The 22561-nt window shown below is 42.2% G+C and overlaps 1 protein-coding gene across 1 annotated transcript in view; it reads right to left on the bottom strand.

Annotated features, from left to right (window-relative positions):
• Window positions 1–22561, bottom strand: part of LOC144818171 (baculoviral IAP repeat-containing protein 1-like) — an 863533-nt gene that overhangs the window by 570722 nt on the left and 270250 nt on the right. The window contains exon 4 of the mRNA XM_078675293.1: window positions 6699–6780. Coding sequence (XP_078531419.1) covers window positions 6699–6780 — 82 coding nt within the window. The remainder of the gene's footprint in view (window positions 1–6698; window positions 6781–22561) is intronic.

The following is a 22561-nucleotide window of genomic DNA, read 5'->3' as shown; positions in this document are numbered from 1 at the left end:
AAAGATTTTTGGCAGCACAGTGAGGATTTTACCAAATGGGGAATTGAAATTGTATTAACGGAAACAAAAAGATATCCAGGCCCATTATGCCTGATGACAGAGTCAAGATCACAAACGGACACCGGACTACTTCAGGGGGCAGCAGGCCCTACTGCCAGTATCAAGGAAGGATGGACCAAGCTACTTGTCATCCATCAAGGATCATCAGGAGCAACCATTCAAACTCGGAAAGTTCTACCTCCAAGACCAAGTTCCATGGAACACAGGAAAAATGAAGCATGAAAATGCAATTTGAAACTATGCTTGTGGAACATAAACGGACTAGGCAGGAAAACAGAGGATGGAGATCTACTAGTATTTCTAAAACAATATGATATTCTATTACTTCAAGAAACCTGGTCAACAGCATCTGTTCAGATAAATGGTTTTAAAGAATTTGAACAACATGTCACCAAAGGCAGCTCACCTGGTAGGGCAGCCGGCGGATTATCTATCTACCTTAGCACAAGTATACCATGGTCGTATGATCTGATTGGGTCTGGACAAACATCGATCCAGTGCATCAACATTTTACTACCACATGACCTCTCCTCTGGTGCACAAGACTTTCAAGATGCATGGTCAATGGTAATTTGTAATACCTACATCACCCAGGATCAAATACGAAACAAGAGAAAATCGCGACCCTCAAAGCCCTGGTTATATCTTTGCAATCTACTTTCCCACAGGCGGGAATTGTAGTGTCAGGCGACTTCAACATGTTCTTATTACAAGCAGAACACACACAAAACAAACAACAAAACAAATTCAATGGCAAAACAATCCCCCCACTAATAACAAACCAACGAAAAAAGGATATTTACGGCCAGCTGTGTGCCTCAAATTTCACTGAAATTGGCATGATCATTTTGAATGGATGCTTTCCACAAGACCAGCCAGCGGTTTCGACCAGAATAGCGAAACAGGCACAATCAGTACTAGACTACACCATGGTGGACCTTGAGGTACTGCAAAGGATCGTAGGATACCAAATAGTCCACAGACTTGGGAGCGATCATAGCCTGCAAACAATTGACTTCAGCCTTCAAATCGCAAGGGCACCAGCAAGCAATGACTTGTTGAAAATTCCCAGCCCATATAACATAAAAAGACTCGCGTGGAATGGAAAGAATGCCGAAGAAATAATGACACATTAAAAAAATGTATAGACAAAAAGAAAAGAACAAAGATTGGCAAAGCATTGGACAAATTGGGAAAAGATGATCTTAAGTCTAATTGACAAATTCGGATCCCAAAACAAAAGCCACAGAAACAAACCAAGGCCAATAACTTCAGAGCCCCTTGGCTCCTTAGTGTGCAAAAAAAGGACTCTAAATCAGGAAATTAGAAAGTTAAGAGGAAAAGATCAGATCGCGGGTGAAGATACAAAGCGACAAATTTACAATTTAGGGCAAATATATAAAAAAGAGATCTGGATAGCAAAGAATAATCAACAAACTGAAACATGGTTAAAATTACTGGAAACAAGTAAATCAAACAATAATAGGAAATTTTGGGCAGAAATCAATAAAATAGCAAACGGATCCTTCCGTGTACATAATGCAAATATATTAGAGGCAGACTTGATACATTATCTAGCGCAAAACCAGGGGAACAACAGCAATCAGAAAATAATGAAACCAGATCACACAATCCAATACCAACAAAAAAGCGAAGAATTTGAACAAAACTTTGAAGAAAATTGGATTAAATCTCACCAGGTACAAATGGTCATAAAAAAACTAAGGTCCACTGGTGCCCCTGGCCCAAATGGTTTGCCAAATGGGCTCTTTAAACATGACCAAATATTGTGGGCAGAATACCTTACTCAACTGTTTATCCACACTTTTCAAACAGAAAGCATACCATCATCATGGAGGGGGAGCGTCTTGCATCCAATTTTTAAAGCAGGCGCTAGATCGGACCAGGCGAATTATAGGCTGATCGCCCTTATTGGCGTAGAGGCCAAAATATATGCGTCAAACCTTCTGACAGCATTGGAAGATTGGGTCACCACGAGCAAGATCCTCCCTATCACACAGACCGGGTCCAGGCCTGGAACAAACACCGTGTAACTTGTTAGCCTTGAACCTTCTTATCGAAAAAGCTAAGAAAAAATCAACTAAATGGTACACCAGCTTTCAACGCGGTACCCAGGGATTTACTATCGCAAAAGATGGCAAATTGGGGTATGCCAAAATTGTTACTGCAGGCCATCATCAACCTGTACACATCCACCTGGGTCAAGATAAAATTAGGGAACGGTGAAAGAACAACAGCAAAGATCCCAACGTACATTGGCCTTAAGCAGGGATGTGTACTGGCCCCCACTCTATTTAACATTTTTACTGCAGACCTGAATAAGAGGCTATCAGAAGTTCAAAGTGATCCTCCAAAGTTAACACACTGCAAAATAAGAAGCATGCAGTACACAGACGACAATGTCCTATGCAGCCAGACCCCAATGGACCTACAGCGCTCCATCACAATGGTGCTCGAATACACCAGGGAGCATGGTCTGTTCCTCAATTACAAAAAAAACGAAGGTCATCTGTTTTTCATCACACATGGGATAAAACAAAAAATGTAAGTGGAACGCAGCAGGAAACACCATAGAACAGAGTGTGGCATATAAGTACCTAGGAGTAGTGGTAAACACAAGGTTTACATTAAAAGATCACCTATTAAACAGAAAAACCCAGGCAAACAAATTATGCTTTTCTCTGAATCTACTAAAAACAAAACTGAAGTGCCCATCCAACTTATATTTATTAAAAGTCATTGCTGATAAGTTTCTTCCAACCCTTACGTACGGCTCCGAAATACTCAGAGGGCAAGATGCAAACTTCCTGAATCTCCAACAATCAGGGTTATTTAAATACATCCTTCAGATCCCGAAGTTTGTATCTCATGCACAAGTATGCCTGGAATGTGGGCTATCAAATCAGCACCCAGTAAGACAAGCAGCAATAATAAAAATGTGTTGGAAACTAAAAGCAGCACAAGAGGATTCCTAGATGGGGCACTGTTGAACCGAAATAAAGAATCAGACAAAGGGAAAAAAAGCCAGGAATACTGTATTAGAAGAAGCATTGGTAAACCTCAAAATGCAAGATGCCTGGAACACTAACTATAGCTTTGCAGCTTTTAAAAAAATAGCCAATAATGTGGCAAAACAAGAAGCCGCCCTAGCAAAGAAAAAACACGACTGGACTATCTTCATATGAGAGACAGTCCCCTCAACCATACTTGGTCGAGCATATAACAAAAGCAATTCAACAATTGCTACTTCAAGTTCGGTTGGGGACTTTCATCTCAAAAGATCAGGTTCTAGCATGGAAACAAATATGGCCAACAACACTCTGCAGACTCTGGGGACAAGTGGAAGAAACTTTGATTGATTTACTGTGCATTTGTCCAACTGTGAATAATTTGAGACGTTATTATTTATTACAAGCATTCCGTACATACCAAATTAGATCATTTCGGCCAGCAGTAATGTTAGTACTGAACAGTCAATTGTTACAGGTAGGATGCAGGGCCACCAGATTCCCGCAGAAAGTCAGTCATTTACTACAGACATCTGAAAAATAGCATTTTAGAATCTTTTGGCTTGGGAAAAAAACGACGTCGAATTTACAGTTTTCTTTTTCTGGTACTGTTTTTTATATTTAGTTTTATCATGCAATCATTATATTGTTCTCCAAAGATCTGCATACCGTGGTACATTTCAGAGCATGAAATCTAAAGTTTACAATCTAAGGACTGGGGAGCTAATCATTGCACAGCATCTAAGTCAATGTTAATTTGGTAAATATGACAGTATATACTATCTGTGCATCCTTTTTACTTTTTAATGTTATCCGGATGATTTTAGTACAAAAATTTTAAAGGTGTTAATTAACTATATAGAATAAATTTACTTTGAACTTACTTGCCATCTTACAGAAAACAAATATGCAGAGGCATAGTCCCCTATGGAAATCTGGGGTGTAAATAACGCAAATTATCAGGAAACCTTTAATCCAAATATATTTCATGGCCCCCTAAGGAGCGACAGCAGATGGAGGCTGCACCCAAAGTGAAATAACAATTCACCATTAAATCAGTTCTGACCTTCTCAAAATTGTTTGGGCTACCCCTAATGTTGATTATGAAATAGAATATTTAAGGTAGATCATATATGGGCGATCTATGGAAGTCGGAGTGCTTTATCCTGTCTGTACGCCCTGTTGTGTACGCTGAAAAACAGTACGACAGGGACTGGCCCAGACCATAATGCAAACCAGAATTGACTGAATGCTGAATGGCCACAGAATCAGATATATCACTGACGCACATTGCAGCCTTCAAAGGGAAGAGCTGGGTGGATTTCAGCACGTTTTAGATCCTCCAACGAAAGATTTTCTGACATTGGAGTAAAGAAATATACTTCGTAATATTTTAGCGCCTGCTTCCATTTCGGCTTAACACACTTCCAACAGCAGAAATTGGTCCTTTTCCCACTCTATTATCACTTGAGCTGTATTTGAGAGTATAGCTAACTGCTCTGACTAAGAAGGCCTCATATAAGATTACAGCCACAAATACTCTAAGTTATTCACCTCCTTTAAGAGCATTATTATGAAGCAAAAAGTAGAGTCCAAGACAGTACAGCCTACCTACACATAACATTTTAAACTTCACAACACCTGATCTCAGTTTCTTATCCCTTAAATGGGCCTCGAATGACAAAAGCAAAGGGTGAACAGAATTTTCTTTCTGGGCTAAATGAAGGTCGCCGTCTGCCTAGAGCCGACAGGGTCCTACAAAACCATCGAAGGTAGGGCCACTGTAGGAGCAAGTGTTAAGGACTTCGAAATATCTTTAATGAAAGTGTTAGAAGGCCTGCAGCCAGAATTCAGCCTTGTCGAACTTCATCAATAACTACAATGCCTCTGCACTACAACACTTAGTATCTCAAGTATAGTAAAATCCACAACCAAATATCTTATGTAACAGTTACAACAGATAAAGACTCTTTGAGAAAGGTAACAAACACGTTGTATACATATGTGGAGCAAAAGTCTCTTTGTGTTTTCACGTTCGTTTATTCGTTCCAAATGACAGCCGACACGTGTTTTATCGCAGGGAACATATATACTGCGATTCTTCAGGGCTTGATCCGTGTATGGTCAATAAAAAGTACGGTGGATCGATTACTTGTATCAGTATAAGGACAAATTGTGAACAGGGTGTCCTGATCATAACAGATTTTCGTGCCTGAAATCCGCACAGTCCGTGCAAGAGAAATATATGTGCGGAATATAACCCATCCGGGTTCGTGTGTAATTGAAGCTCTATGCGAGTTATCCAAACGAAAAACAGGAAGTAAGGCAATCTTCTTATTCCTATGTTAGGTATTATACCGGGAGGAGAAAACGTCTGGAAAATGGGCGGATACGCCGTTTTCCAAAAAGGCGTATAGTCGATCTCAGCCTAAGCTGCACAGTAAAGTTCCCCCTCTTAAGTTTCCCGGTCGCCGTTTACCGCACACGGAGTATATATGTAGGATAGTGCGCCCAGTAATTCTGGATTAGTCTAAAAAACCTCAAAGTTGTATTTTGTCGAACTTCATCGTTCACATCAAAGGTATCAATCACCTCCCACCAAAGTGAACATAGGCAGTAAAAATAAATGTTCCAAGTTCCCAAGTAACTCCTGCCTTCTCCCGTGGTTCTCTTAACAGAATTGTATCCAAGCTATCCAAGGCAGCCTGGTGCTGGAGGAAGGTCAGAAAGAGCCTCTGTGGCTTCCTGCTTCTGCTTCATAACGAAGGCAGGCATTTCCAGTGGCTATCTGGGTTTGAAGTCTGTTGGGCATGGTTTCTACAAACACTTTACCTACGTTCCACCAATCCCCTTATCACGAGAGGACAGAGGCACGTGCAACCTTCATCTCCGCACTTCCTCCAGTTTTAGAAATATGGATTTGTCAGCCCGGGCGAGTGAACATATAACCTTCCTGCCTTCCCAAGAAGCTATTTGAGCTGCCTCTTTCTCTCTTTGCAGTGTATCTTGTCGGAGCAATGCTCACTCTTTGTACAGCCAATTTATAACCCATCTGTAAGTCAAGCGCAGCAGTCTGTAAGCCCTTCGGTATGAGTGACAACTTTGTTCCAAACCCGGTTTCGCATGGAGGCAGGCACTTAACACAACTACCCAGCCCCACACCTATGCTCCGAAGGCCACGAGACTTCCAATTTTGGCCTGGACAAGTGTGCTTATTGGGAATCATAATGTGGAAAACCTTTGCATAGCGCTATTAAGAGGTGGATACGTTTCCGGTTATTATCTAGAACTTCTATCTTGACCCCAGAAATTTAATAAACACTAAATGAAAAATACTATGACATTTTTAAACAGTTAATCGCCTCAGCTACAGATAGGGACTCTGGCATCAGATATTCAAACCATTTCTATACGGTTCCATAACTGAGCAGACACTCAAAGGTTGCTGTAAAAATAGGTTATAACTCTGCAAATAAAATCAAACACATTATTTTTTAATTGTAAACAATACAAGTACAAATGAAAGCAGAGTATGAAAAGAGCTATCCTGCAGACCACATAAACTAGGCAGCCTGTGGATTATTAAAAAAGAGAGTCTGATAAACTCACTGTAGCTCCAGCAAAACCACAATAATCTTCAATGTACTCCACAATCTCATCCGGCGATTTCATACTCTTCAGAAACCGGCACCTTAAAATACAAATATCTCAATTAATATTTTAGAGCATTACTCCATTTATTTTCATGCATTATGAGGTAATATGTTGCAAAAGCAAGATTCAAACCAGGTGTATTCCAGGAAACAGGTTTGATCGAATTCTCAGCTGTAGGGAACTGCATTTGTCAATGCCTCCATTAGGCTGGCTTAAGCAGACCCCTTCCACTCTGTGGTCACTGCGCAGTAAGGAGGTCAGTCTTTGCAGGTGAGACACTGCAGCTGTGGCTAAGGGTGTACGCCAGAGAAACAATTGTACGCCAGAGCAACAATGGGTACACTGTCGTGTAGTTCCTAGGAATCCCCAGGACCTGCACGTTTTGGATGACCTAAACTGAGGGCTTGGTGTTCCAACCACTTCCGGACACCCCCACAGGATATGTCAGTCATTAGACCAGCTAGCTCTACAATGCCACTACAACCCCCCTGTATCCTACAGTGGTATAGGTAGTTTCTGGCAACCCCTGAACATGACAACCCTGATTCCTCATGGATCGTGGAAAACAGTACAGTACTTTTCACACAGTGACTCGTGATTACTTATTCTCAGAAAGTACACAAGACGGCAATCATGAGGTTTTCAATAAGTATTTCCTGGTCAAGCGTTAGTCTTGTGTAAAACATATTTGCTGCGACAATCAGGAGACAGAAGCATACAAAATAGATTGTTAGTACCAATATAGTAAATAGTAGATACATTTCTACCATAGTGCTAAAAAGATGAACATAAGCAGTTCAGATAAAATAGTACCATTTGCATACTCCTAAAATGAATGCCCTAGGTAATTTGCCTAAATGTACCTAGCCTAGATCTGTATGTGTAGCATGTATATGCGTATATTTATGCATCTAGCCAATAATTCCCTAAGGATGAGCCAGCCCCCACACCTGATGGTCGAGAATGAAGGACCCCATCTCTGCTTCGAGGATGACAGGCTGCAAGGGATGTCAGGCCGCTGCGTGTCGAAGATTCAGCATGCAGGACCCTGTGTCAGCTTGGAAGGAATTGTCCTCTAATTTGCAGGGGGAAATAAGGGTTGTATATACTAGAGTGGTCACTCCAGGGTTTCTTCTAGAATCGTATGTTTTGAAAAAAATCATAAATGTTTTTCCAAACAAATGCGATCATGTACAGCTGGCTGTTAGCCAAGGATGAAAAAAGCGGTGACCCTTATACAGAGTAATTATGCCGTGCCTAAGGACATGTTTATGCACGTCAGGTATTAGGATAGAATACTAAGAGCCTAGTGTCAAAGAGACAGGAGCAAGCTACTAGTTAAAACGTAACCTGTTTCAGAACAGTTATGGTCGTGTGGATGGGACAAGGTATGTAAAAAGGGGTATACGTGACAGGACCAGCCTAAAGGGCATGAAACCCACTCCTCATCAAAAGGTAAACAGGGCCCGCTAAATAATAATAAAGCTCAAGCTATAAAAAGCATAAAAATCATTTGAAACTTAAGATACTAAAAAGCATTTCTTTAAAAATCTGGTAAAAATGTCCATGAAACTATTTTCTTTAAAAACGTTCAAAAGGTCCTCTAAACATGTATATGTGGGTATTATTTCACTGAGCACATTGAAAGCCATTACGCTCAGTTAGAGCAGAGAAGAAAAATAAAAAAAGTCTGTTACAACCTTCAATTTAGTAAATGTTTTATAAAGTTGCCAAACGGTTCACAGCACAGGAGAAGCCAGAATGTTTATGAATCCTGCGCTGAAGACTTAACATCGCTGAACATCATATCTGCATGGGGCAATCCTTCCAGAACTTCCAGTATCATGTCGAGTGAGCAAAGATGTTCATCTCCGGTTCCCATAGCAGCCGCCGGGGAAGCATTAGATGCCTGCACGCCTGATACCGATGCCTGTACTTCTAGAGCAGAGTCGCTATCCCTACCAACAGGAGTGGAAGCATCCCCTGGAGGCTCTAGAAATGCTGTCATCAACAAGGGAATACGCTGTGGACAACTGTGCACATGGGCCTGCAAGGGCACCAGGAGCACATCTATGTCTGGCGGAACAACCGATGTAAGTGTCAGACACAGGTTCAACACGCAGCCAAATCCGCAGGAGAGGCAACAGAACACAGGCAGGACACAGTTTAGTCAGACTGGTCTGAAAGACAGGAACCAATGCTCACTCAGCTCTCGAAGCTGAGACGTACCCAGGTAGAACACCATACACTCACGACAACATCGTTCCAGCAGTATTCTCTCAATGTTTAGAGGGATTTAGACATCCATTACAAAGCAATAGGATTAAAATCAGGATGACCGTTACTGATAGCAGGACCAAAGTAAGTCCTCCAAAAACAATTTCAAGAACGGAGTATATGAAAGCTGGAATTACTATGAAGATGGTCTGAAAGGTGGTTCAGAGACCTGATCGAAGTCGCTTAAATAAGTGTACAAACCCACTTGTATCAGACATGTTAAAGATATGATGAACCATTTCTCTGAAATGGATTGGGAAGTTTGTACGGACCAGGGCCCGTATCTCTGCTGACGACCTTAAAACCTGGAGATCAAAAGTCTCTCGGGCTGAAGTTAAGGCCACATTTTGTTGAAACAACATGGCTTTCAGTCTGCTCAGTGAATCAGACTATATACTGGAAACATTCAATGAAGCCCACAGTGGTGCCTTCCAAACTGTGCGACCCGGGCAAACAATACTTGCTTACAGTAAACAACCCTGAAGTTTACCGTGACTAGATATGCAATGTCTGATGCCATCCTGCAACAGCCTTGATCATTCAGCATTAAATAACTCCCATTCGAGGGCAACTCAAAAAGTGGATGATTCTCTGTAGCCAAGTAGCAAGATAAGTTTGCTTTTGACGCATTACACGCTCAATGAAGTGACACTTCTTTGCACACTAAAGACCCACTTAAAGCCTTCCCACAGTCTGTACCACTTAAGAAAACTTCAGTCTCCTTATTTCTGCACCTATATCTATAAGGTAACTCTCAGGTTTCCTGTATGTACCCATCACCTAATGCTTCATACCTGCCTGCTTGGAAGCATCTAAGGCAGTATTGGACCTGGAATGTCATGATTGGCAGTGTGGTATAGCCATGAATTAACCATTCTGTAGATGGTGACTCTGCTACTGTAAATGGTAACTTCTCTAATTTTTCAATTAGCAGCATGGTGTACTTTGCATCTCTACGTGCCATGGTCAACTGTCTGTTGGTTAGATTATAAGCCAAACACAAATTTGTGCTGTTAATGTATCACCATGGCACATGGCCAGAACACAATGAATGTAGCGTCCAGCTTCAAAGCACAATGGAGCGCAATTGAGATTGCCCATGTTGTAGTATAGACAAATCTTGTTCCATTATGTCAATTGCTGAGGACACACTGTTGGCCAGTGAATAAATACGTGAAGAGAGTGTGGTCATGCCATTGTCCACTACTGCCAAGGCCTTTTCTAGGTTAAGTCTATCAATCTCATGCATCACTCAGCAGCATCCCGTTGGGAGACTTTCAATATTTAATTGTAGATGGCATATAAGAAGCGTTTCTTACACGGTTTCTTGGTACCTAGCAAGAAATCACTAAGATCCATGTTTTCTGATAGAAGGGACAAGTGTTGTTTTATGTGTAATAGTGTTGAGGTGTTTAGTCATTCTAGGCACAACTTCCCAACACTATAAGAAGTCACTACCACTGGGTCATCTGTGTGTACATAGCGTGGGTCAGGCCTATGGATACTAAACCCTCCGGTGGTACCCTTTAATCTTAATTGACACCTATTTGTGTTGATAGGTCAAACCAATCATCCCTTCCAACTGGAAGTTGAGTAATTGTTGTATGTACCATTCTGTATCATTCCACCCAGCATCTCCTCACTTATCAGTGTGTCATTTGATATACCTTCAATGGGTGTGGGCAAGGGAATCTGTGGCGTTTTCAGGTCTTTTATTTTTGCAAACCCATAGCAGGTAGTATGTTGCACTGTTATGTTCAGGAAGAATATTTGTAATGGTACAAGGCAAGCTCTAAATAAAGCCTATGTTCCCTGAACCAGCCAATCTTTCATCTCCCAGATAGATATTGTGTCTATCGTGTCCGTCCAACAGTCGAAATCTTGAATAGACAGTTGGAAGATGAAATGTGCTGAATATATGAGCTTGGTGTTTGTCAGCATCATTTTCTTGGCAGTTGCATTTGTCTATACTAGCTTACAGTAGTATGACATTGGGTCTGATGTATTGAACCCTGAAAAGTATGCAAATTTCTGTGCAAATGTAGCAGAACTATCTTTTGATGGTGTCGGGCAATGTTCTCATTGATGTTAAGTGTTAAAAGTGCATGGGACACTTGCTCTATACAAAAAGTGATGACCATAATGCTGTCAAGAATACATACTGTCGAAGTCAAGTGTATCTTCGTACAATTCCCTCTGAGAGCATAGTATTTATAGTGTCAATGTCCCAATCATCAGAGAGTGTACTCGGGGTAATGAAGTCATTCAATGAAAATTTGAATACGCGTAGAATTTTCAAATGTTCGGTTGGACCAAATACATCATATGAAACCCTATCCCAAACTATACCATCCGGTCCTGAAACTGCTGTAATGTTCGCTAGGGACAGGTCTCTATGGTCATGGTGTGATGACGTATGAGGTTTCAAGACCAAGTTCACAGGTTGGACTGCAGAGCGTTGTGCGGGGTAATGTCGATTCAGAAATAGGAAAAAGACAGTTATTACACCAATCCGAATTAACAGGAACAGGATCCCTAATGCAAACCAAAAATGCAACCAAGGGTACACTAAGTAAGTCTTTTTCAGCCAGAGATAGAACTGTCAAAGTTTTTCTTTTGTGGAAATAGGTGGTGTTTGCTCTGGTTCACTCAAATCGGAAGAGAAGTTATCGAAGTTGATGAAGTAGCCAGATGCAGTTCAATCTATCTTTGGTAGCTCAGCAGTGTTTGTAGAACTGACAGTTGCTTCTTGTGAAGGCACATTGATGTAGATGTCATTATTGAGTCGAATTGCAATTTGCATTTCATTTGTATTTGGATGTTTTTCAACTTCAACTGGTGGAATTCATACTCCGTTATTTGATACTCTTGTATCTTGCACAGAGGACTCTTGAAACGTTATTAATCTTTCCATATGAACTTCTGTATAGTAGCGAGAGGTGATCTGAGGCTACTCAGGATTCCAAGTGGCCTTTTGTTGAGAATTGGGCACATATTGTGATTTGATTAGATCAATGGAGACATATGTGTTTTTTTTTTTGCTGGCAAGAGGCAGAAGAAGTACTATTCTTGTTCTTTGAACCGCTAGGACAGGTACAGGTGTTCAGTAGGATGGCCCAAACTCCTTGTTGTCCACGATCTTTTCTCTGACCAGGTCCCCAACCTTCGGGACAGAGGTAGGTCTTGCCGGCACCCAATTTACTTCCTCAGTGGCGGTGCGTTTAACTTGGACGTTGCTTTGTAATGCCAGGAATTCATTGCGTTTCTGTAAAACATCCAAACGATCATTCAATTCAAATGGTTATACATCCGCCACTGTGCTGGCAAAATTGAGGTCAGGTACCCACATTCTAGTCCCAAACAGGATCTCATAGGGCGTACGTCCTCCCAAGGAACTTCTTGGCATGTTGTTTAGTGCCCTCTGTACTCCATATAGGTGATTGACTCAACTACTGTCCACACCTAATACCCTTGCTGTTAAGGATTGCTTTGGGTCCCGGTTTTACCTCTCCAACACCGAATTTCCCTCTAAATGGTAGGGGGAGGAGTACTGCAAGGCTACACCCATTCTTTCCATGACTTCCTTATAAGCCATAGAGCTAAACGCAGGGCCGTGGTCGGAATGTAACGTGCCAATTGCATATGTCCCGATGATGACTTGCAAATCCTTTATAATAGTTCGAGCTTCAGCTGAGCGCAGAGGCCAAACCCATAGAAATCTAGAGCATGAATCAACTGCCACCAAGATGTACTTGTAAGCCCCGTCTGAATTTAAGGGGCCGCAGTGGTCCAAATAGACACATGCAAGAGGTCTGTCTGAAATGAGTAATGGTATTTGTGGCGGCCATGCTACGGTGGAGCCTTTTATCAGCTGGCAGATGTCGCACTTCAGGACATAACCCTTGGTTTGTTTAGACAAATTTGGCCACTAGAATCGCTTCTTCAGTAATTAAATTGTAGCAGTGACTCCTGTGTGTGATGAGCCCAGACCCTCGTGTGCAGCTAGAATTAAACCTAATCTGCGATCCATGTTGGGTGTAACTCTATCCCGCACTCCTGGAATTTGCGCATAAGGTATGTTTTGTGCATCTAAATTATAGGAATATTTGAGTGGAAAGCCATTTGGAACAACCAAGCTGTTCTTTGAGGCGTTGACAGCTATCAGTATTTCTCTGTTTATCCTCATGCTAGGACGAGTAATTGCAGCAATGGCAGCATTTCGCAGTGGCTTCGTCAGCCACTGAATTCCATTCCATGTATATGCTAACACGCTGGTGACTCAAGGTATGAATTACTTGAGCCCGTGGTAGGCATTCTTTCTGCTTTGCCACCGGGTCCCATAACAATTTATGCTTAGTTGTGCAACCCTTGGAATCTCTAAACCCATTCTGGCCCCAGTAATGAAGATATTCCTTGTATGACTGCACACAGTAAAACAAATCACACTATCAGTTTGGGGAATTCCCGACCGGTATACTAGTGCCAGTATCAGGGCTTTTAGTTCTGCCAGCTGTGCGGTACAATCTCCCAGAGATTGTGTAGTTGTATGCTGGAATGGAACCGTCCCACATTCAATCCTTCACTATAGCACATGCTGCGCTGTATTGCTGTTTACTTTCAATGGCAAGCTGACAGAACCATCAGGGTAAATGATGTATTCATATTTTTATAAGGCAAGATTTAATTCAAGAGAGGGTATTCTTGTTCGTACTGCAGGAACGCTTCTGTTTTTAATGTAGAATCGTATTTGTAATCTACATCTGTTGCAGTGAGGACATGAGACCATTGTATCCATTGCAGGTGCAGTGCTTTCGCATTTCGAATGCTTTCTTTGGTAACAGCTTCTAAAGGTGGTACCGGGGTTCCAACGATTATGCATTTCCCCTGTGCTAGTGCTCTTTCTCTCACTACAGCAGTCTGTACTGTAGTAAGTATTATTTCAGTGGATGCAAATCGCATTTGTGTACAAATGTGATTTGAATGCAATTGCGACTGTCTCACCCTCATTGAAAGTGATGTAGGTATATCCTGATAAACCCGAGACCACCCGGATCACCAAGTTCGTAGTATTCACACGTGTCTGTAAATGTTTTGATACTATCATGTCAGCCTGAACTGAACGCAGAGTATCTGTATGTTCCTGTGTCCACTGATGTGCTGTGAAATAGGGTCTAATTAAGTCGTAGAAAGGTTTTACCTTTTCTGCATAATTCAGAATGCATGTTCTGCCAAAATTTAGAAATCCTAAAATGGATTGCAAACTTTTTAGATTCTTTGGAGGTTGGAGCACTGCACACTTTTATAAACAGTTGGTTGCCAGGCTCCTAGCGTCACTGGATAGCTCATATGCCAGAGATAGGTCATTGAGATGGGCAATTTTTGATTTCTTGAAATTAAATTTGTAGCGCAAATTGGCAAATCCCATAATTATGTTGTTCACCCTACACAAATGTTCAAGTAATTCATCGTCCGTCATATAAATGTCATCTACATAGGACACTGCCTCCTCATAGCATGTTTGTAATATTTCTGACACTCCTGTCAAGAATAGCCCTGGGCTGTTCTTATACCCCTGGGGAAATTTCACTGAGTGCCGAGAGCAGAAATTGCTGTCAAATATCTGCTTTCTGGAGCTATATTCTGGCAGAAGAATCCATTTGAGATATCTAATGTTGTTTTGTATTTTTCTGCCCAATGATATTCATGAATGCAGCACTGTGTGCATTTTGTACTGCAAATGGTTGTGTGCATATGTTTAAATGTCTGTAATCCAAAACTAGACGATATAAGTTTTCAGGTTTCATTGGGAGAAATAAAGAATTATTCACTGGGGAGGTGCAAGTCTCAATCATACCTTGGTATTTAAGCTGGTCTAACATTTCCGTGAGCTGTCATTTTGCATCATTTATAATAGGGTACTTTCTCTGTGGATTTGGAGTGGATTTTAATAGAATTTTGTGGTGAGTAGACTCCATGTTCCACCCTACATGGTTTTGGTATAATGCCAGAGCTAGTGCCCACTCATGGGCGTATGAATATGAATATTTTAAAGATTCTGGAACAAGGTCGGAGAAAGCAGGCAAAAAGACGTTTTCCCCCTTTGGGCAATCCATCACAAACTCAGGCGGCCAATCTTTTTCTACTAACAGGATTTCATATCCATCCATAAGTTAATTTCTCCCAAAAGAGACCTTTAACATTTCTTGAGATTTCCCCCTCTATTTGTAGTGTAATTTCATACAGTCTATGTTGGACACTAACTCTGGCACCACCGTGATATGTTCATTCAATACTGCTGTCACCAGAAAATCCTTCAGGTTCTGGCGAGCTATTGTTTCTTCTGCCGAACTGTCTAGCATGGTAAGAGCCCATTCCCTGTTCAGAAGCTGGGCATGTCTAATTATTAACCCGAACATCAAGGGGCCCAAGGGGGATTTGGACAAGAATGCAGGCTGCCCCCCACTCACTAGAATCCACAAAACACTATGCCTGTCCTTACAGAAAGGTGAATACTACCACCTCTTCGTTATTTCTATGGTTATGAGTAGTGGGTATATCTATCTCCTACTACCTATTTTGTTATCTCTCATCACTCTTTGTGTGGATACTCATGTATAAAATCAAGCGTGTGTGTGTAACCTAGTTCCCTGTGCTGATCTAATGGCCTTCTCTACCTTTCTCTAGTGAAAAAAAGGGGAGGGGGGGTTGGCAACGCCTCACGGGAGTAACCACCAGGAGGATATGTCAAACTGGTACTCGCTTGACTCCCCACTGTATCATCATAAGCAGTTGCCAACCCTGAAAATAAAGGGGATAAAACTGTGCACAAAAGAAAAAACTCTGTGTAGTTACGTGAGTGACCCTCTTAGCAATAGGACTTATCCTCCAGGATATGAGTTTTAGGACCTACTCAATTAAAAAGAACTCGGCTCCACTAGCATTTCCCACTTTATTCTTTGCCGTGTGCCTGTTCTAATCAAAAACGACCAACATATTTTATCGCCGCATTATACATTACCGGCGACTTCATCAGGGTTATTCTGGGTCAGCGTGATTCTTGCACTTATCTTTTGATTTTCTCCCTTTATTGTACCTATATACACATATGGAAACAAAAATATAACACACACACATGCATGTTTATTCAACCATTGTGTCTCAAGTGGGTAAAATAAACCACCATTTCGGATGTTTTCTGCTTTTCTTATATACATTACCAGGTCGCCTTATGTTGCAATGCGTACCAGGCTCCCGTAGAAGAAAATGGATTTAAAAGAACCCCTTTTATCCGTATATGGGTTCTTGTATCCGCCCTTTGGTCGGTATCTAAAAGATCAAGTGATATATATAGTCTTTTGTTGTTAGGTCCTCGTTACATTAACTTTCATTGGTGCCTGGCTATTAGTTATCTCGTTAATGTTCCTCTCGATACATATCTATTGCACCTTTTGGTGTTTGACTCTTTGGTATTCACATCTCTAGTTATCATCAAGCCCTCGAGGTGCCTGTTTTTCTGTATCATAAGCGCGTAATACTTATAGCCCCCGCTGTTGCTTCTTACTTGACAGGACTATCGAAAAAAGCCAATACGCGCTTAGCGGCTCTCTCGGCGTTCTACAGTCTTACAACCCACTCAGACTTCCTCGGTTTATCTCTCTGTCTAGCCCATATCGCCTGCGTGCTCCTTACCGTTTGTGCAGTCAATTGTGGCCTCCGCTCACCCTGCTCGTTCAGGTTAGTCGTCAGGATTTCTGTTTTTAGAGAAAGCCGGCGGAACTTCCTGATCACGTGTCTAATGCACTTCCTAGACGTAACATGATTTTCTATATTATCGTGTCGGCCATCTTTGAATGGGTCTGGGGCCCCTAACTAACGTCTTATACATAGAGTTATTGACGATATCCAGGTTGTAACATTGTTAAACCGTGATATTATTGGGGACAGGTGGATTAGTTATGAGGTAATGGATCAGTCCTTCACATTTGCCACATAGTTTTGTAATTACTGGTAGAGTCCAATCATTCGTTTACCCCCTCTGCTGTTCTATGTAATGGGTACTTCTAACTCTTACTTTTGTAAATACAGCCCTCACGATTTATGATGGTTCCGGTTTTATCTACCTCTATTGATATTTAACACAAAATATGTATGTCTTAATCAAGAGGGTGTATTTCTTTTGCAATTTTTATCGTTATCTCCTAGTGTACTCTGTGTCTCTGTATTGCATACTGTCTTAGCTGTTTTAGTCAAGTGGAGGGGAATTTGTGCCATTCAATAGTATCATTCAACCCCTGTTGGTCCGTTGCTTCTTCAAAAATCCAACGGGCCTCTTTTTTGTGAAGTATGTTGTCCATGTTGTGCTGGTCCCCCCGTACTGTTTCAATTACTATCCAACGCAGATCCCTGGGTTGGTGTTTCTGATTCACGAAGTGCTGTACCAGCTTGGTCGTCAATTTTGCAGTTTTCAGGGTGCTAAGATGCTCCTGGATCCTGACCTTTATTTTTCTGGAAGTGAGTCCAATATAATGTAGATTACATGGGCAAGTGAGTCTGTAAATCACATTGGTTGTATTGCAGTTGCTAAAAGTGTTCAAATGCCATGCCCTGCCACTGGCTCTGGTAAATGATTTCACTTTACTTGTGATTCCGCAGACTGTGCAGCTACCACACGGGTAGTGCCCCGGTGGAATGTTAGATTCTTTCGCCGCTGGAACTGGGCGCGAGTGGACCAAGCGGTCTCTCAGGCTAGAAGATCTTTTAAAGGCGAACCTCGGTTGTGGCATCTGCTTTAGGTTGGTATCTAATATGTGCCAATGTTTCTTAATTATTTGGCGAATCTTGGTTGATTGAGGACCAAAGGTGGTGACAACCGGTATACATTCTTTCTTTTCTCTGGTTTGCTTCGTAAGTAGGGCTTCCCTTGGGGTGTTCAATGCCCGTTTGCGTGCTTGTTTCACTATTTTGACGGGATAGGCATGGGAAGTTAGTTTTCCTGCCAAATCTTCTGTCTGCTCAAGGTAGCTGGCTGTCGTTGTACAGTTTCTCCGGTACCTCATAAACTGTCCTACCGGGAGGTTATTCTGGAGGGCCCTTGGATGAAAGGATCTATAATGCAACAACGAATTCTTATCCGTGGGCTTTTGATGAACCGTCGTAATCAATGTATTCTCTGTTGCGTGTATATCCAGGTCTAAGTATGTAGCCTTCCGTCGGTTTATATTCCATGTGAATCTCAGGCACCGGTCCAGGTTGTTAAGCCAGGTTAAGAACTGGTCCAGTGTGTCCGCAGTGCCCCTCCTTATGCAAAGAATGTCATCAATGTATCTCTTCCAGAGGACAATGTTCCTCTGGAAGAGATTCGATTCATGATGGATGTAATTTGTCTCGAATTCACAGAGATATTGAGTCCAGAAACCACCATAAAAAATGACACAACAATTCTAGACACAAAGGAGCAATTAAATAAAATACAAACAGATCTAGGGGAATACCAGGCATACATGGTAAATCAGAAGATCAAAGGATTGAGGCGCAATCTCGAGAGGTTCAGCCATGGGTGGGCCTTCCCCTACACAGAAGACAAGTATTATCAACAGACTCCAAATCAGAACACAGGATACCAGCGGGGCAGGGGAGGGAGACCACAAGAGAGGAGAACCCCCAACCATTGGGCCTTTGACAATACGAGCAGCGAAGAGGATGAACAAACAGCTCCTCATCAACAGAGCAATACCCGAGTCAGATTTAATCCAGACACCAATACTGATCAAGATTTAGGGGCAATGTTCAGGGCTTTTTTAGATCAATGTCCACACAACCAGAGAGGAGTGAGTACAAGAGGCAGGGGAAGGGGGCGAGCACGCCACATACCCAACGCCACACGACCAATACCCTCACCCAGAATCACCCGCAGCAGGGGGCGAACCATGATATAAATACCCAAGTAAACATTGTGGTGAATCTCTCTGATTACCCACTATCAAAGGAAGAGAACCGAGTCTTAAACAACGGCTTGGGGTTTGTCCCCACCCCACGGCATGATATTTTTCAATTAAGGGGGGAACTCAATGGTGTTCTCAGAAAAATTAAACTCCACAAGTTCTTTGAGGGAAAGGAACAATCACCGGTGCCGGAATCTTTTAGTACAGATCTACGACTCCCCTCTACTTTTACGCCCTTGAATCACCAAGTAGGACCGGAAGTTACAGTATTCGAACAAAAAGTCCTCAAGGACATTACAGAACTGGAACAAAAACAACTTAAGCTGACTCACAGTAACATGTTCAAATCAGACTGGATGGCCATTAAATCACTTCAGAATAACACCTCCATCACCATCAAACCGGCGGATAAGGGCGGAGCGGTGGTGGTGATGAACACCACAGATTATGAAACTGAAATTAACAGACTGCTAGGGGTAAGAGAACATTACCGACCCCTCCAACGAGATCCAACAGAAGAGCTGCAAACAATTATCCAAAAACTGGTAATAACGGCAAAAGAGAAGAAATGGATAACGGCAAAAGAGGCGGAATTCCTGATTAATCCATCTCCTAGGGTTCCGGCCTTTTATATAGTGCCGAAAATCCACAAAGCGCAGCGACCACCACCGGGGCGCCCGATAGTCTCGGGTATCAATTCAATACTCGAGCCACTATCGCAGTTCGCAGACTTCTTCCTACGTGAGTGTGTGGTAACACAACCTTCCTATGTACAAGACACCACGGACATCCTGAGACATCTGGAAACAATAACATACAACTCGGAGGAACAGTTCTTAGTGACGATTGACATAGAGTCACTTTACACCAACATACCCCAGGAGGCGACGCTGGTGGCAGCAGATCGTGCCCTGGGGCAATGTGAATGGTTCTACGACACGGCGCCAACTTTTGTGCTGCAATGCATAGAGGTCGCACTAACCCGCAACTTCTTCGCTTATAAGGACCAATTGTACCTCCAAACATCGGGGACCTCGATGGGGGCCACTTTTGCCCCGAGACTGGCGTGTATTTACGTCGGGCAATTCGAGACAAATTACATCCATCATGAATCGAATCTCTTCCAGAGGAACATTGTCCTCTGGAAGAGATACATTGATGACATTCTATGCATATGGAGGGGCACTGCGGACACACTGGACCAGTTCTTAACCTGGCTTAACAACCTGGACCGGTGCCTGAGATTCACATTGAATATAGACCGACGGAAGGCTACATACTTAGACCTGGATATACACGCAACAGAGAATACATTGATTACGACGGTTCATCAAAAGCCCACGGATAAGAATTCGTTTTTGCATTATAGATCCTTTCATCCAAGGGCCCTCCGGGATAACCTCCCGGTAGGATAGTTTATGAGGTACCGGAGAAACTGTACAACGACAGCCAGCTACCTTGAGCAGACAGAAGATTTGGCAGCAAAACTAACTTCCCGTGCCTATCCCGTCAAAATAGTGAAACAAGCACGCAAACGGGCATTGAACACCCCAAGGGAAGCCCTACTAACAAAGCAAACCAGAGAAAAGAAAGAATGTATACCGGTTGTCACCACCTTTGGTCCTCAATCAACCAAGATTCGCCAAATAATTAAGAAACATTGGCACATATTAGATACCAACCTAAAGCAGATGCCACAACCGAGGTCCGCCTTTAATAGATCTTCTAGCCTGAGAGACCGCTTGGTCCACTCGCGCCCAGTTCCAGCGGCGAAAGAATCTAACATTCCACCCGGGCACTACCCGTGTGGTAGCTGCACAGTCTGCGGAATCACAAGTAAAGTGAAATCATTTACCAGAGCCAGTGGCAGGGCATGGCATTTGAATACTTTTAGCAACTGCAATACAACCAATGTGATTTACAGACTCACTTGCCCATGTAATCTACATTATATTGGACTCACTTCCAGAAAAATAAAGGTCAGGATCCAGGAGCATCTTAGCACCCTGAAAACTGCAAAATTGACGACCAAGCTGGTACAGCACTTCGTGAATCAGAAACACCAACCCAGGGATCTGCGTTGGATAGTAATTGAAACAGTACGGGGGGACCAGCACAACATGGACAACATACTTCACAAAAAAGAGGCCCGTTGGATTTTTGAAGAAGCAACGGACCAACAAGGGTTGAATGATACTATTGAATGGCACAAATTCCCCTCCACTTGACTAAAACAGCTAAGAAAGTATGCAATACAGAGACACAGAGTACACTAGGAGATAACGATAAAAATTGCAAAAGAAATACACCCTCTTGATTAAGACATACATATTTTGTGTTAAATATCAATAGAGGTAGATAAAACCGGAACCATCATAAATCGTGAGGGCGGTATTTACAAAAGTAAGAGTTAGAAGTACCCATTACATAGAACAGCAGAGGGGGTAATCGAATGATTGGACTCTACCAGTAATTACAAAACTATGTGGCAAATGTGAAGGACTGATCCATTACCTCATAATTAATCCACCTGTCCCCAATAATATCACGGTTTAACAATGTTACAACCTGGATATCGTCAATAACTCTATGTATAAGACGTTAGTTAGGGGCCCCAGACCCATTCAAAGATGGCCGACACGATAATATAGAAAATCATGTTACGTCTAGGAAGTGCATTAGACACGTGATCAGGAAGTTCCGCCGGCTTTTCTAAAAACAGAAATCCCGACGACTAACCTGAACGAGCAGGGTGAGCGGAGGCCACAATTGACTGCACAAACGGTAAGGAGCACGCAGGCGATATGGGCTAGACAGAGAGCTAAACCGAGGAAGTCTGAGTGGGTTGTAAGACTGTAGAATGCCGAGAGAGCCGCTAAGCGCGTATTGGCTTTTTTCGATACTCCTGTCAAGTAACAAGCAACAGCGGGGGCTATAAGTATTACGCGCTTATGCTACAGAAAAACAGGCACCTCGAGGGGCAAGGGCTTGACGATAACTAGAGATGTGAATACCAAAGAGTCAGACACCAAAAGGTGCAATAGATATGTATCGAGAGGAACATTAACGAGATAACTAATAGCCAGGCACCAATGTAAGTTAATGTAACGAGGACCTAACGACAAAAGACTATATATATCACTTGATCTTTTAGATACCGACCAAAGGGCGTATACAAGAACCCATATACGGATAAAAGGGGTTCTTTTAAATCCATTTTCTTCTACGGGAGCCTGGTACGCATTGCAACATAAGGCGACCTGGTAATGTATATAAGAAAAGCAGAAAACATCCGAAATGGTGGTTTATTTTACCCACTTGAGACACAATGGTTGAATAAACATGTATGTGTGTGTGTTATATTTTTGTTTCCATATGTGTATATAGGTACAATAAAGGGAGAAAATCAAAAGATAAGTGCAAGAATCACGCTGACCCAGAATAACCCTGATGAAGTCGCCAGTAATGTATAATGCGGTGATGAAACATGTTGGTCGTTTTTAATTAGAACAGGCACACGGCAAAGAATAAAGTGGGAAATACTAGTGGAGCCGAGTTCTTTTTAATTGAGTAGGTCCTAAAACTCATATCCTGGAGGAT

The sequence above is a fragment of the Lissotriton helveticus genome, chromosome 2_1 (assembly GCF_964261635.1).
Source record: "Lissotriton helveticus chromosome 2_1, aLisHel1.1, whole genome shotgun sequence".
Lineage (NCBI taxonomy): Eukaryota > Metazoa > Chordata > Amphibia > Caudata > Salamandridae > Lissotriton > Lissotriton helveticus.
The sequence above is the reverse complement of the archived record's forward strand: the minus strand, read 5'-3'. Positions and strand labels throughout refer to the sequence as shown.